Source organism: Leptodactylus fuscus, chromosome 1 (genome assembly GCF_031893055.1).
Source record: "Leptodactylus fuscus isolate aLepFus1 chromosome 1, aLepFus1.hap2, whole genome shotgun sequence".
Taxonomy (NCBI): domain Eukaryota; kingdom Metazoa; phylum Chordata; class Amphibia; order Anura; family Leptodactylidae; genus Leptodactylus; species Leptodactylus fuscus.
Window position 1 is genome coordinate 333,294,377 of NC_134265.1, and position 12,966 is coordinate 333,307,342.

Consider the following 12,966-nt stretch of genomic DNA (forward strand, 5'->3'; position numbering starts at 1 on the left):
TCGTTTTCTTCGGCGTCACCTCCGACGCCTGCGCAGTTGGCTCTGCCAGTGAGACACTAGTAGAGCCGACTGTGCATGCGCGCAATTGCGGCGTCAGAACTATGGCCACGGGCATGCGTAGTTGGCTCTACTAGTGTCTCACTGGCAGAGCCAACTGCGCAGGCGTCGGAGGTGACGCCGAAGAAAGACTACGAAAGAAGGGGAGGATCCAGCCGAAGATAGAGGCGTTGCTGGAGCCTGTTCTTGAGCAGCAGTGGCGCCTGCCCCCATCGCTGCGAGAGAACTAATTTGCATACCGGTAAAAACCAGTATTTCTAAGGAACGGCGCGGCGGAGATCACATCTAAAGGTAAGAGACGAACAGCCTTTCTAAAGGCTATCCCGACGTCTTATTTACAAAAAAAAGTTTTTAATATTAGAATCCCTTTAAGACTCTGTTCACACCTGCATCTTCAGTTCCATAGTTCTGTTATGGCACAGGAACAAGATAATGGGCGGTATACAAATTTTCGGCAGAGGCCAAGCCCCCTATTTTGAACATGGCATTACCTCTTTTTGTGATGTGGACGCAAAATGCGTTGGGTCTCCCACTTTTTTTGAGATGTTCCCACTTTACATATAAAACAACAGCCCAAGACATTCGCCTTCTCTTCCGAGACTTCAGAAGGTCACTCAATTGCAGAAGGTTTGGTTTAACTCTGCTACGTTTGTACGTATTATTAGGTAAAGATTGTCTCTCATGTGCAGTCAGCTCTGCCCCTTTGGGTTTGGGCAGAGCAGACTGCGCATCATCCGTTAGCCATTTTGCAGTGGTCTGTTACATGATTTCAATCATGTATAGCACAGAGTAGGATGCCTACGCAAGGTTGAAGACGAGGAGAAGATGCAGGGGCGGGTGAACAGGAGGCACTAAAGGGCAGCGAGCAGTTGATGCTTTTGTGTTTGGAGCACAAGGGAAACGCCCCCTGTGCATCCTGACCATAATTTGCATATCACAAGAAATGCTTTTTTACAGAAATGGCAGGGAGCAGAAGAGAGTGAGAGGTAGGAGTAGTACAGCCTTCTAAAAGGCTATTCCAACATGCCATTACTTCAAAACATCATTTTCTAATGATAGACTCCCTTTAAAGGGGCATTCTAGGGATATTCACACCTGAATCTGAGTTTCGATTGTTCCGATCCCTTGAAGGACCTTGGGGTGTCCTGAATCTCACCTGACGGCAGATGCTGGGGCACAGGAGGGTCAGGAGTGCTGGATGTCAACGCGCCGGATCTTTTTGTTCTCACAGAAACTAAGGCCCCATGTACACAACTGAGTGTGCCGCCAAGGCTGGGCTGATTTTGCAGCGGAATATACAGTACAGACCTAAAGTTTGGACACACCTTCTCATTCAAAGAGTTTTCTGTATTTTCATGACTATAAAAATCGTAGATTCACACTGAAGGCATCAAAACTATGAAGTAACACATGTGGAATTATATACTTAACAAAAAAGTGTGACACAACTGAAAATCTGTCTTATGTTCTCGGTTCTTCAAAGTAGTCACCTTTTGCTTTGATTCCTGCTTTGCACACTCTTGGCATTCTCTTGATGAGCTTCAAGAGGTAGTCACCGGAAATGGTTCTCACTTCACAGTTGTGCCCTGTCAGGTTTAATAAGTGGGATTTCTTGCCTTATAAATGGGGTTGGGACCATCAGTTGTGTTGTGCAGAAGTCAGGTGGATACACAGCTGATAATCCTACTGAATAGACTGTTAGAATTTGTATTATGGCAAGAAAAAAGCAGCTAAGTAAAGAAAAACGAGTGGCCATCAGGAAAGGAAGACTGCAGCTCTGCTCCTGGTCATGTAACAGATGGGGCTGCAGCTCTTGTACTGGTCATGTAACGGTCGGGGCTGCAGCTCTGCTCCTGGTCATGTAACGGACGGGGCTGCAGCTCTTGTACTGGTCATGTAATGGACGGGGCTACAGCTCTTGTCCTGGTCATGTAACGGACGGGGCTGCAGCTCTTGTTCTGGTCATGTAATGGATGGGGCTGCAGCTCTTGTACTGGTCATGTAATGGATGGGGCTGCAACTCTGCTCCTGGTCATGTAACGGATGGGGCTACAGCTCCACTCCTGGTCATGTAATGGACGGGGCTACAGCTCTGCTCCTGGTCATGTAACGGACGGACTGCAGCTCTTGTACTGGTCATGTAACGGACGGGGCTACAGCTCCGCTCCTGGTCATGTAACGGACGGGGCTACAGCTCCACTCCTGGTCATGTAATGGACGGGGCTACAGCTCTGCTCCTGGTCATGTAACGGACGGACTGCAGCTCTTGTACTGGTCATGTAACGAACGGGGCTACAGCTCCGCTCCTGGTCATGTGACGGACGGGGCTACAGCTCTGCTCCTGGTCATGTAACAGACAGGGCTGCAGCTCTTGTCCTGGTCATTTAATGGTCAGGGCTGCAGCTCTTGTACTGGTCATGTAATCTAGGGAGCGTTCACACTACCGTCATTGTCCGACAGGTATTGTCCACTGCTAATGTCCGTTCAAAATCTTGCATGGACATTAGGAGCGGACACTAGCTGTGTCTGTGACATTTTTTGTTCATTTAAATGGCGATCGGGTGCGTTCTTTTACACTCCGTGCCTGTCCTTAACTGTCCATTTCAAGCGGACAGCAAAACCCGACGTAGGTTTTTTTCTGACATCTTTACAAATGGACAGTTAAGGACAGGCACGGAGTGCAAAAGAACGCACCTGATCGCCATTTAAATGAATGAAAAATGTCACGGACGCAGCTAGTGTCCGCTCCTAATGTCCGTGCGAGATTTTGAATGGACATTAGCAGCGGACACTACCTGTCGGACAATGACGGTAGTGTGAACGCCCCCTAGACATCATTCACACAGTCCGCCCTATATAAAGTAACACAGAGCACCGGTGACATCGCACACCAGAGCTATAGGCACTCCATGTGCCACTATATGGTGCTCATTATGGCAGTGTTATGGGGATGTTCTCACCTAGACTCATCAGACTAGGGGTCAGTAACCTTCAACACGCCAGCTTCTGGGAAACTACAACTCCCAGCATGCTCCATTCACTTCCATGGGAGTTCTAAGAACAGCAGAGCAAGTATGCATGCTGGGAGTTGTAGTCTGACAACAGCTGGAGTGCTGAAGGTTGTACCCTGCATTAGACACTAGCCATATACATGAGCCCTTATACTGTGACGGTAGGTATGACCTGGGGGTCCTATAAGTGAATGTATAGTATGTCTTGTGGCGGGGCTCCTTGTTGGTGACACCGCAGCTCCTGCACAGCAGTCCTAGCAGGCTGTGAGCCGCTATAGTACATGAGCGGTAGATACTTGGCGCAGGCTGCAGGTGACTCCTACTATGTGTATGCTCCTATCCCCCGGCGACCACAAGCTGTAGTCACGTGACTTCCGTGTAGTATCGCGTGAGGAGCACATCTCCCGGCATCCCCCGCGCTCCCATGGCCGGAGGCGTGTACAGCTGGCTGTGTGGGATCTCGCCAGAGAAGATGGAGAGCCCGGCGGTGACGTTCACGTTAGCCTATCTGGTGTTCGCCGTCTGCTTCGTCTTCACCCCCGATGAGTTCCGCTCGGCCGGATTTACTATACAGAACATGCTGTCCCGATGGCTGGGGACAGAGGACGGGGCCTTCATCCAGTACCATATGAAGAGGACCACGGCCACTATGCTGGTGCACGGCCTGCTGCCCCTGGGTGAGCGCCCCCTACCGGTTATGTACACACACTATATATACATTGTACACACGCTGTATACTGTACCCTGTATGTGTATACTATTCTCTCTCTCTATACTGTACATATTTACACACAGTAATACTGTACACACACTATATATACATTGTACACATTCTATACACACTACTGTACATACTGTATGTATATGCTGTACACACTACATATACTGTATGCATTCACACTACACACTGTACATACTGTATGCACACCATATACACTGTACACTATATATTCTATACACACTATACTGTATGCATTCAAACTATATATATAATGTACATAATGTACACTATACACTGTACATACTATATACACTGTACACACTCACTATATACTGTACACACTATATACTGTACACAGTATATACTATACACACTTCGTATACACTGTACACATACTGTATATTGTACGCACACACTATAATACACTGTGCACACACTGTACACACTAATACACTGTGCACAACTGTATGTACTGTACACACTGTATGCACATACTATATTTACTGAAGACACTATACTGTACACACACTGTATATACACATGCTATATATTCTATACACACTGTACGTGCACACACTATATATACTATACACTACCTGCACCCCCTGACGTTCTCTTCCCAGCCCTCATTGCATTACCTGTGCTGCTGTCACTACACCACCTGCACCCCCTGACACTCTCTTCCCAGCCCTCAATGCATTACCCCTGCTGCTGTCACTACACTACCTGCACCCCCTGACGTTCCCTTTCCTGTCCTGTATAGCAGTGATTTGTGACCTCTTGGATCTCTCCTTGGTTCCAGGTTATTACATAGGAATGTGCATTGCTGCTCCGGAAAAACAGCTGTATTATATCTACGCGGCCAGTTCGTTTTGGCAGACCTATGCACTGGTTTCAGTCATCGTTCCCTCCATTATTGGCCTCTTTGCCTTCTACTGGTCTCGGAACAAATGGGGCAACCACCCCCTGGCCAAGAAACTGGCTTATTACAACACGCCTCATTGTCAATGGATGAACGTGGCCTTCGCACTCAACTCAGAATTTATAAGAGTTGATAAGTTTGCAACCGGGGTGCCCGGGGCCCGGGTTATAGTCACTGACAAATGGGTGATTAAGGTCACCACCTACAAGGTGCACCTGGCCCAGCAGCGAGACGTTCACCTGACCATCATAGACTCTAAGCAACACGAACTGTCTCCAGACTCCAACACACCTGTGCAGTACCTGACTATACGGGTAGCGAGCATTAACCCCCAAGATAAGCCATTCGATATCAGGTACTGTATTATTTGCTTGGGATTTTTGGGGATAACTTGCATATACCTTGGCATATGGCTGCATTATATACATTGCAAGTGGATGGGGGTTATTCACTTGGTCAATATTTGATGGTTTGTTCGGACTGTCAAAATATAGATCAAGTTCTATTTTTGTCTGTTTTCATGGATCACTCCATTCATTCAAAAGTATGGAGGACCAGTTTTTGTGAAAAACTGGTCCCTCTTAGGTGCAAAATGACCATGTGAATGTAGCCTGTCCTGTACGGACCGTCCTAGCACGTGAAGTGGGTGTTGCTGTCGGGTCATCTCGCTCCACTCAATTCATTTAGTAATCGCCCTTCACTCAGGCTGATAAATATTGGGTGTAAATCACATACAAACACAGTCCACACACCCCAAATACATGTTGCCGCTGCCACCACTGACTTGACAGGCTCGGCAGAAACTTCACTCACATATACAGGCGTCTCTCCAACAAACCTACTTCAAAAAGGTAATGGATTCATAAAGCAACACGATTTTATACCCAAAGGGTTCATTGCTTTGACAATAAAACAAATGACACAGAAGCAAACAGAATTAAAAATAAAAGGAGAAAAACAATCATTTCAATACGTGGAGTCCTTCTTGTTCCGTGGAACTTGGAGGATCTTCTGATGGCATTGGACACATCCAGTTTGTTACTGCCCTAAAATTTGTGAAATAATGGCTTGTGCTGAGCCACATATCTCTGCTAGGGTGACGTCCTCTCTCACTCTCTGAAGTGGGGGATGAGCAAGTTATCTTCATCTGGAAAAGATCAATCTTCTATTTAGCTTTGTAGAGCTATGTCTCTGAGGTTACCACTGGTGACATCTTCCCTCTGCTGACTAGTGCCTGACTTAGTCAACTGCAACTAGTCATAAAACAATAAAATCCTTTCCCTTGAACTTCTGTTTTTGGGCTGCAGGAAATTAAGGCTTAGTTCACACAGAGTTTTTTGGTCAGGGTTTTGAGGCCGTAAACGCCTCAAAACCCCGGCCAAGAAGACAGCTCCCATTGATTTCAATGGGAGCCGCTCAGGAGGCTTTTCCGGAAAAAAAGAACGGACATGTCCATTCTTCAGGCCGAGTCGCCTTGCGACTCAGCTTGAAGAAATCCCTCCTGTGGATTAGGCCCATTCGTTGAGCCTGATCCGGAGGAGGGTGCGTGGCTCCGTTCCGCTCAGTTCCGCAACACGTTTTATGGATCAGAACCTGAGGCTGCCTCCGCCTCAGGTTCCAATCCAAAAAAAACTCTGTATGCACTTAGCCTAATAGTCTTAATGTGTAACTAAACAGTTGGACAACTTTTGATTTTTTGATTTTTATTATTTATTTTTATATCACCATTAATTCCATGGTCCTGTACATTATTATATTAATTCCATGGTCCTGTACATTATTATATTAATTCCATGGTGCTCTGTATATTATTATATTCATTCCATGGTGCTAATTTAGTGGTAAATGTATGTGAGTGGGGGCAGAGTGAGGTAACCTGTAGGATGATATCACACTATGTACCTGGATTCTGCATCCCCGGCCGCCAGTACTGTCACTTTTCTGTAAGTGAAACGCGGATTCATTTCAGCTACATTTAATTCCTGGTGGCGCGGTAACCGCAAAACCACAGCCAGGAATTAATGAGTGCCGCAGTTACCCCAAAGTGACAGCACTGGTTCCCAGGGACTGGATTTGGCTATAACCGCACCTGGGTACACAGTGTGTCACCATCTGAAAAGAAACACCCTAAGGGTGCATTCAGACTACGTAACGCCGGGCGTGTATGAGAGCCGTACACGCCGGCATTACGGCAGACTGCCGAACACTTCCCATTCACTTCAATGGGAGCGCTCGTAAACGCCGCAGCTCCCATTGAAGTGAATGGGAAGTGTTCGGCAGTCTGCCGTAATGCCGGCGTGTACGGCTCTCATACACGCCCGGCGTTACGTAGTCTGAATGCACCCTAAGGCTGAGGCCCACGTTATGGAAATGCAGCTTTTTTTGTTCCAGATTTTGCTGCATTTGTATGAGCCAAAGCCAGGAGTGGATTGAGCAGAAGGGGGGACATATAAGAAGCCTCCTAGGTATTTCTCATTCCTTTAGCAGCCATTTTTGGCTTTGACTCAAAAAACCGCAGTAAAATCTGCAACAAAAACGCTACGTTTCTGCAACGTGGGGCCTCAGCCTTAGGTCTCCTGCACAGAAATGGCACGTAGGTGATTTTCACTGACTTATGCATTAAAAATGAATTGACAGGGCTGCAAATGCAGACAGATATAGGACAGATAATGGACCTGCTCCATAATTTGCAGCTCTTCAGTTTGGCCTGGACACACTGTGTGTCTGGGCCCATTGAAATGTAATAGTGCAGAAGTTTATCCACCATTGCAGATAAAAAGTCTGGTCATGTGTATTACAGCTTAGTAACTCCATGTGCCTCATAGTAATAGCAGTTAACCCCATCATGTCCCTCACATTAACCCCTTGTGTGCCTCACATAAGGGTTACTGATATGTGAGAGACATGGAGGTGTAATAATCAAGCATCATCATTATTAAGGTCCTTTATTAGTACCTCCATATGTCTCACATATTAGTAACCCTTATATGGGGCACACAGGGGTTAATGTGAAGGACATGATGGGGTTAACTGCTATTAATGTGAGGCACATGGAGTTACTGAAACTAAATTAATAACCCCAAATGCCTGACATTAATAGGAACAGTAACCCCAGCAGGTATGTTATTTTTTACTTTCACTTTGCTGTATGGAGCTTCCTCTCCTCCTCTCTGTAGCAGGCAGGGTCCTCCTGCTGCACAGCGATTAGCTCTGCCTCCTGGGCTTTCCTCTCTAGCAAGAGAAGGGGGAGCGTCCTATATCATTGCTGTAGCAGAGCACTGAAGGACGCTCCCTCTTGTCTTAATATATGCAGGTCCTGTGCTGGCTGCCGTGCCAGCAAGATATGCCACACGTGCCAGGGGTTGTGTAAAGGCTGCAGTACGGTTTTCTTCTGCTTCTTAAGTTGCGTCACAGCGCTTGGTTTACCGTTCTGTGTCAGGCAGTCGCTGAAGAAATGAGACTTGGTGTGAATAGGGACCTGCTGTAAATATTGGTTTATCTATTTGCAGATTGAACTCAATAGAATATGGAGAGCTGAGGGATAAGCTTCGCGCCCCCATTCGAAACGCAGCCAATGTTGTCATACTCAAGACCCTGAGTGATTTGTTCTTGGAAACTTTCCGCACTCTGGTAGAAGCCAACAATGTCTACGAGCTGCTGAGTGGTCAGGTAAGGGGCTTCATTCAGTACTAGAGGTCAAGGATATCCTGCTGCTATCTTCCCTAAAGATAGAACCCTCTCCCTTGATTCCTCTACAAATTCTCGGATTTAAAGCATACCTGCATTTATAACACCACTTGGCATAAATCAGGTGAATAGAAGAAACTTTGTAATATTTCTTATTTAAGAAATGGGTTTCCTTCTCTATTTACCAAGCTGTGTTATTTTTTGTATATTAGGCTATGGAGAGGGGAAGGAGGAGGAGGAGGCTACTGGGAAAGACATAGTAATGGCTGCAGCTTGTGCTCTGAGCAAGGAATCCCTTCTAACACTGCTGTATTGTTAAAATAGGACTCTACCACCAAATAAATCAAATCTGTTAGCATCCTCCAACTTACTCCCCTCTCCATAGACTTCGGTGTGCAAGCTAAATAAAGATATGGGCATTTTTTTTGTGTGTGTGTTTGTTTTTTTTATTGAATGTGTAAATCAAGCCATGAGTGCACAGTGGATGAGCCCGTATATGGGACATGCCCCCCAAAATACTGTCAATACTTCCCTCTATAACCAATACCATTAGGCAGTACTGTAGTCCAAATACCCCATTTTCAGCAGTAAGGTGCTGCTTACCTGCACACACCCATAGAATTTAAGGGGTTTTGTGGGACTTCCATGTTAACCTATCCATCAATATGTGAACATTTCACCCTTATTCCTTTCTCATTGCAGGATCTAGAGCCCTGTATTGGCTGCATGCAGACCAACGCCAATGTCAAACTGGTAAAGTATTGCAGTGAGCGCGAAGATGGAGAGTGTCAGCAATGCAACTGCCGGCCCATGTGGTGCCTAACCTGTATGGGCAAGTGGTTTGCCAGCCGACAGGACCAGAAGCAGCCGGAGACCTGGTTGTCCAGCCAAGTGCCTTGCCCCACCTGCCGGGCCAAATTCTGTATAGTGGATGTATGCCTTATACGTTGAACTCTTCCTTTTAGGATATTTGTATCCTGAACGTTTTCTATTCTTTCTAATACAGTGTTCTGGTATGTTACTGGGGCGCCTGAGGGGCCATTACCTTATATTCGGTTTATTCTTAATCCCATGTGATTATAATGAAGGAGGGTAATGTAATGGACAAGTCTGACACTTGCCATAGGTGTCAGTGACGCTTTAGAAAATGGGAGCTTCTACTACTGGCCAGCCCTGTACATCATTTTAAATTTTTTGGGTATGGCTCCCTTCCTGTAGTGCAGACCTGCCAATGACCAGGAGAGGTGCAGCCATGAGGTACCTTATAGGGGATATCCGTTTTGTTTAGAAAGATCCATTTACTATATAGGGGTAAGGCTATATATAGCTAAGAAGCCACTGAATGTCCGCAGGGATAGGTAGCAGTGCTTTCCACTGCAAAATAAGGTTGTGCTGCAGCTTTGCAAAAGTTGAAATTTGCAGATCAATCCCGCAGCAATACTTGACATGTCTAAAACTCGAAGTGCAAGTCACTTCAATTTTTACGGACGGATGGGGTTTGACGATCCTGCAACCCTAAATCTCTGCGACTTAGCTAACCCGTCAAGTGTGTCCCTGGCCTTAGTAGATCCCACTGTAACCCCATGCGCCTTTAAAGGGGTTGTGCTAGACTTCAAAAACATGGCTGCCTTCTTCTCATGAAGTGACGACCTGTCCGTTGTTCACATGGCTCGGTCTCATTGATCTTAATGGGATGGAGACGTGTCATGGCCATGGGACCAACGGACATGATGTCACTTCCTGAGAAGAAGGAAGCAGCCATGTTTTTGAGTCCTGAACATCCTGTTTAATGCAGTTTTAAACATCAAAATAAATGGAGGACCTTTAGGGTTTTTTTTTTTGTATTTGTATAATTTACCAGGAACTCTTCAGCCATAACAGAACTACAAGTTCCAGCAGCCAGTGTTAGCGTGCATCTTCAATAGCACGCTGGGACTTGTTGTTTTACAAGAGATGGAGGGTTGCAGGTACAATATTACGGGTGTGCAATATTTTTCAGCAGATCTTATGTAGCAAATCTAAACTGGGTTTACATATTGGGGTAAAGAAATTGTGGGAGGGGGTGTGATCAAGTGTTACGTATGGAATAATGGATCCCAGATTGAAGGGATTACCGCAGATTTATTACAGAGTATACGCTTTAATAATAAAGTGATTTCCAGACATGGTTGTTCTTGTGTCTTTCTTTCTAGGCCACCATTTGTGTTTTTGTTATGCTGTGTTCACAAGTCTGTGTCCGACCCCAGAGTAGCGCACCCATAGGTTTGGACCTACAGCTAGGCCTCATCCTCCGTTCTCTGGGTCAGTGAGGGTGATGCCAATCGGACATCCTGTGGATAGGCCATCAACTGGTAATCCTGGAAAACTTTCTGAGCTATATTTGAGAAGTCTTCTCATGTTGGACATCAGATTGTGAATATGTATCTGTGGCTTACGCTAGACATGATGGAGAGAGAAGCAATTGTCGTTCATGTCTTGGTGATTTCCAGTGTCCTCTCTGGGTTCACACTAGGGGTTACTTTTCAAACCCATTCATCTGAATGAGTTTGGAAAGTGTCTGGCCGTGAGCGTTTTGTGCTCTCCGCGGCGAAACCGTTTTTTTTTTTTTGTTTTTTTTTTAACTGGACACAAAGTCGGACATGCAGGACTTTGTGTCCAGTTAACCCCGCTGTTCTGTTCGGGTCAATATGACCCGAAATGATTTTTGAGACCCGAAATGATTTTTTTTAATGAGGATTTGAAACTAGTGGTTCCTTGACTTTTCCTCATTTGTGGAGCCCTACATTTTTTTTTATTTATTTTTTTGTTTACTTTTTGCTACACGCTGATTGTTACACTTGTACTGTTCGGGTCAATATGACCCAATAGCATTTTATACTGTTCTACAGGTCTCTGATTATTTCTGACTGCAAAAGTTATGTTTTTTTATGTGTACTTCATCCCCAAATGGTGGTGGTTTCACTGTTCTTATCAGTAAGCAAGTAATTATCTAGTCTGTTTGTGAGAGAGGAGACTGGTTGTCTATCATTCAAAGGGTAAAAGTTTGTGGAATTGCGAAACCGGTCGCCACATATTTAGAGCTGCAATGTGTCTTGAAAGGTTTCATGACATTTCGAGAGTACTGCGGTTTGATTCTAAAACAGATAGAATGGAAAGAAGAGCTAAAGATAAACTAGCCCCTATTAGAAATGTTTGGAATCAATGGCTAGAGATTCTACCAAAATTGTATAACAGTGGTGAAAATGTAACTGTTGATGAGCAACTGGTGGCATTCCGAGGTAGGTGCCCATTCAGACAATATATACCAAGTAAGCCAGCAAAATATGGCATCAAGATCTGGACACTTTGCGACAGAAAAAGTTCATATGCTCTAAATGTTCAAGTGTATACAGGAAAAGCCCCTGATGAAAGACCTGAAAAAAATCAGGGTATGCGTGCTGTTCTAGATTTGACTCAGGGACTAAAAGGACAAAATGTCACATGTGACAACTTTTTTACATCCTATCAACTAGGCCAGATGCTGAAGAAAAAACAACTTACCATGCTGGGTACTATGAGAAAAAACAAACCTGAACTACCGCAAGGTATCCTTAGCAAGAGAGAGGTGGACAGTTCAACTTTTTATTTTTCTGGAAATACAACTGTTGTTTCTTATGTTCCAAAAAAAAAACAAACAGGTAATTCTCATGAGCACAATGCACCATGACAATGCCGTAAGTGATAGAGAAGACAGAAAGCCTGACATTATTTTGGATTATAATGCCACAAAGGGAGCAGTTGATACTTTAGACCAAGCAATATCAACATATACATGCAAACGCAAAACCAATCGGTGGCCAATGATTTTATTTTATAACATACTGGACGTTTCTGCATACAATGCATTTGTCTTATGGAGAGAAATCGACCCCGATTGGAACCGGAATAAGCTGCATAAAAGAAGATTATTTCTTGAGGAATTGGGAAAATCCCTGGTGAGGCCATATATTGAGAGCAGAAAAGTGACCCCCGGAAGTGAGGGAGCAGCAGCCATTGTAAAAGGTGTCCAGCATGCTGAAGAAAGAGACTCCACATCCACGGCCTCCACCAGCACAGCCACCAGCAAAAAAGGAAGAGATGGAGCTTCTGTCCATCTTCCTGTGATAATAAGACTAATCTGACATGTGCTGGATGTGCAAAATATCTGTGTAAAGGACATGTGTCTTATTATTGTGCTCAGTGTAAAAACGCATGAACATGTTAAGTTTTTTCTTTCTAAAATGGTTGAAGTTTTTATGATTTTTCATTTGTTGATTTATAAAATTTGTTTTCAAAAAGTTAAATTTCATGTTTTAGTAATAGTAATGTAAAGCTTCTTTATTATTTGTGTGCAGAATGTCAACAATCGAAGATAATTGCAAAAAGCCTGTGTAACTTTTTTATGAAAAAAAAAAATTAAGTTTGAATTTAATTTTTTCTTTTGTTTATGATCAAACATGTTCACATACAGTATTTCAATAAAAAAAAAAGTATTCAAATAAAACAATTAGAGTAGCTAAAAATCAAGAATTAATAGGTCGGGTCATATT

At 44.5% G+C, this 12,966-nt stretch overlaps 1 protein-coding gene across 1 annotated transcript; it reads left to right on the forward strand.

Moving 5' to 3' along the window:
* The first annotated feature begins 3,484 nt into the window (after positions 1–3,484).
* TMEM129 (transmembrane protein 129, E3 ubiquitin ligase) lies at positions 3,485–10,554 on the forward strand. Its single transcript, XM_075261107.1, has 4 exons — positions 3,485–3,745; positions 4,592–5,066; positions 8,221–8,380; positions 9,101–10,554. Exons 1-4 carry the CDS (start codon positions 3,493–3,495, stop codon positions 9,347–9,349), a joined length of 1,137 nt encoding a protein of 378 aa, XP_075117208.1. The 5' UTR covers positions 3,485–3,492; the 3' UTR covers positions 9,350–10,554.
* Positions 10,555–12,966: the final 2,412 nt, after the last annotated feature.

What these genes read in the sequence shown, in the direction of transcription:
- TMEM129 (XM_075261107.1), top strand. Translation starts at nt 3,493, where the DNA reads ATGGCCGGAGGCGTGTACAGCTGGCTGTGTGGGATCTCGCCAGAGAAG. An exon ending in GCACGGCCTGCTGCCCCTGG is followed by an intron (nt 3,746 to 4,591) that starts GTGAGCGCCCCC and finishes CCTTGGTTCCAG; the next exon opens with GTTATTACATAGGAATGTGC. An exon ending in GATAAGCCATTCGATATCAG is followed by an intron (nt 5,067 to 8,220) that starts GTACTGTATTAT and finishes ATCTATTTGCAG; the next exon opens with ATTGAACTCAATAGAATATG.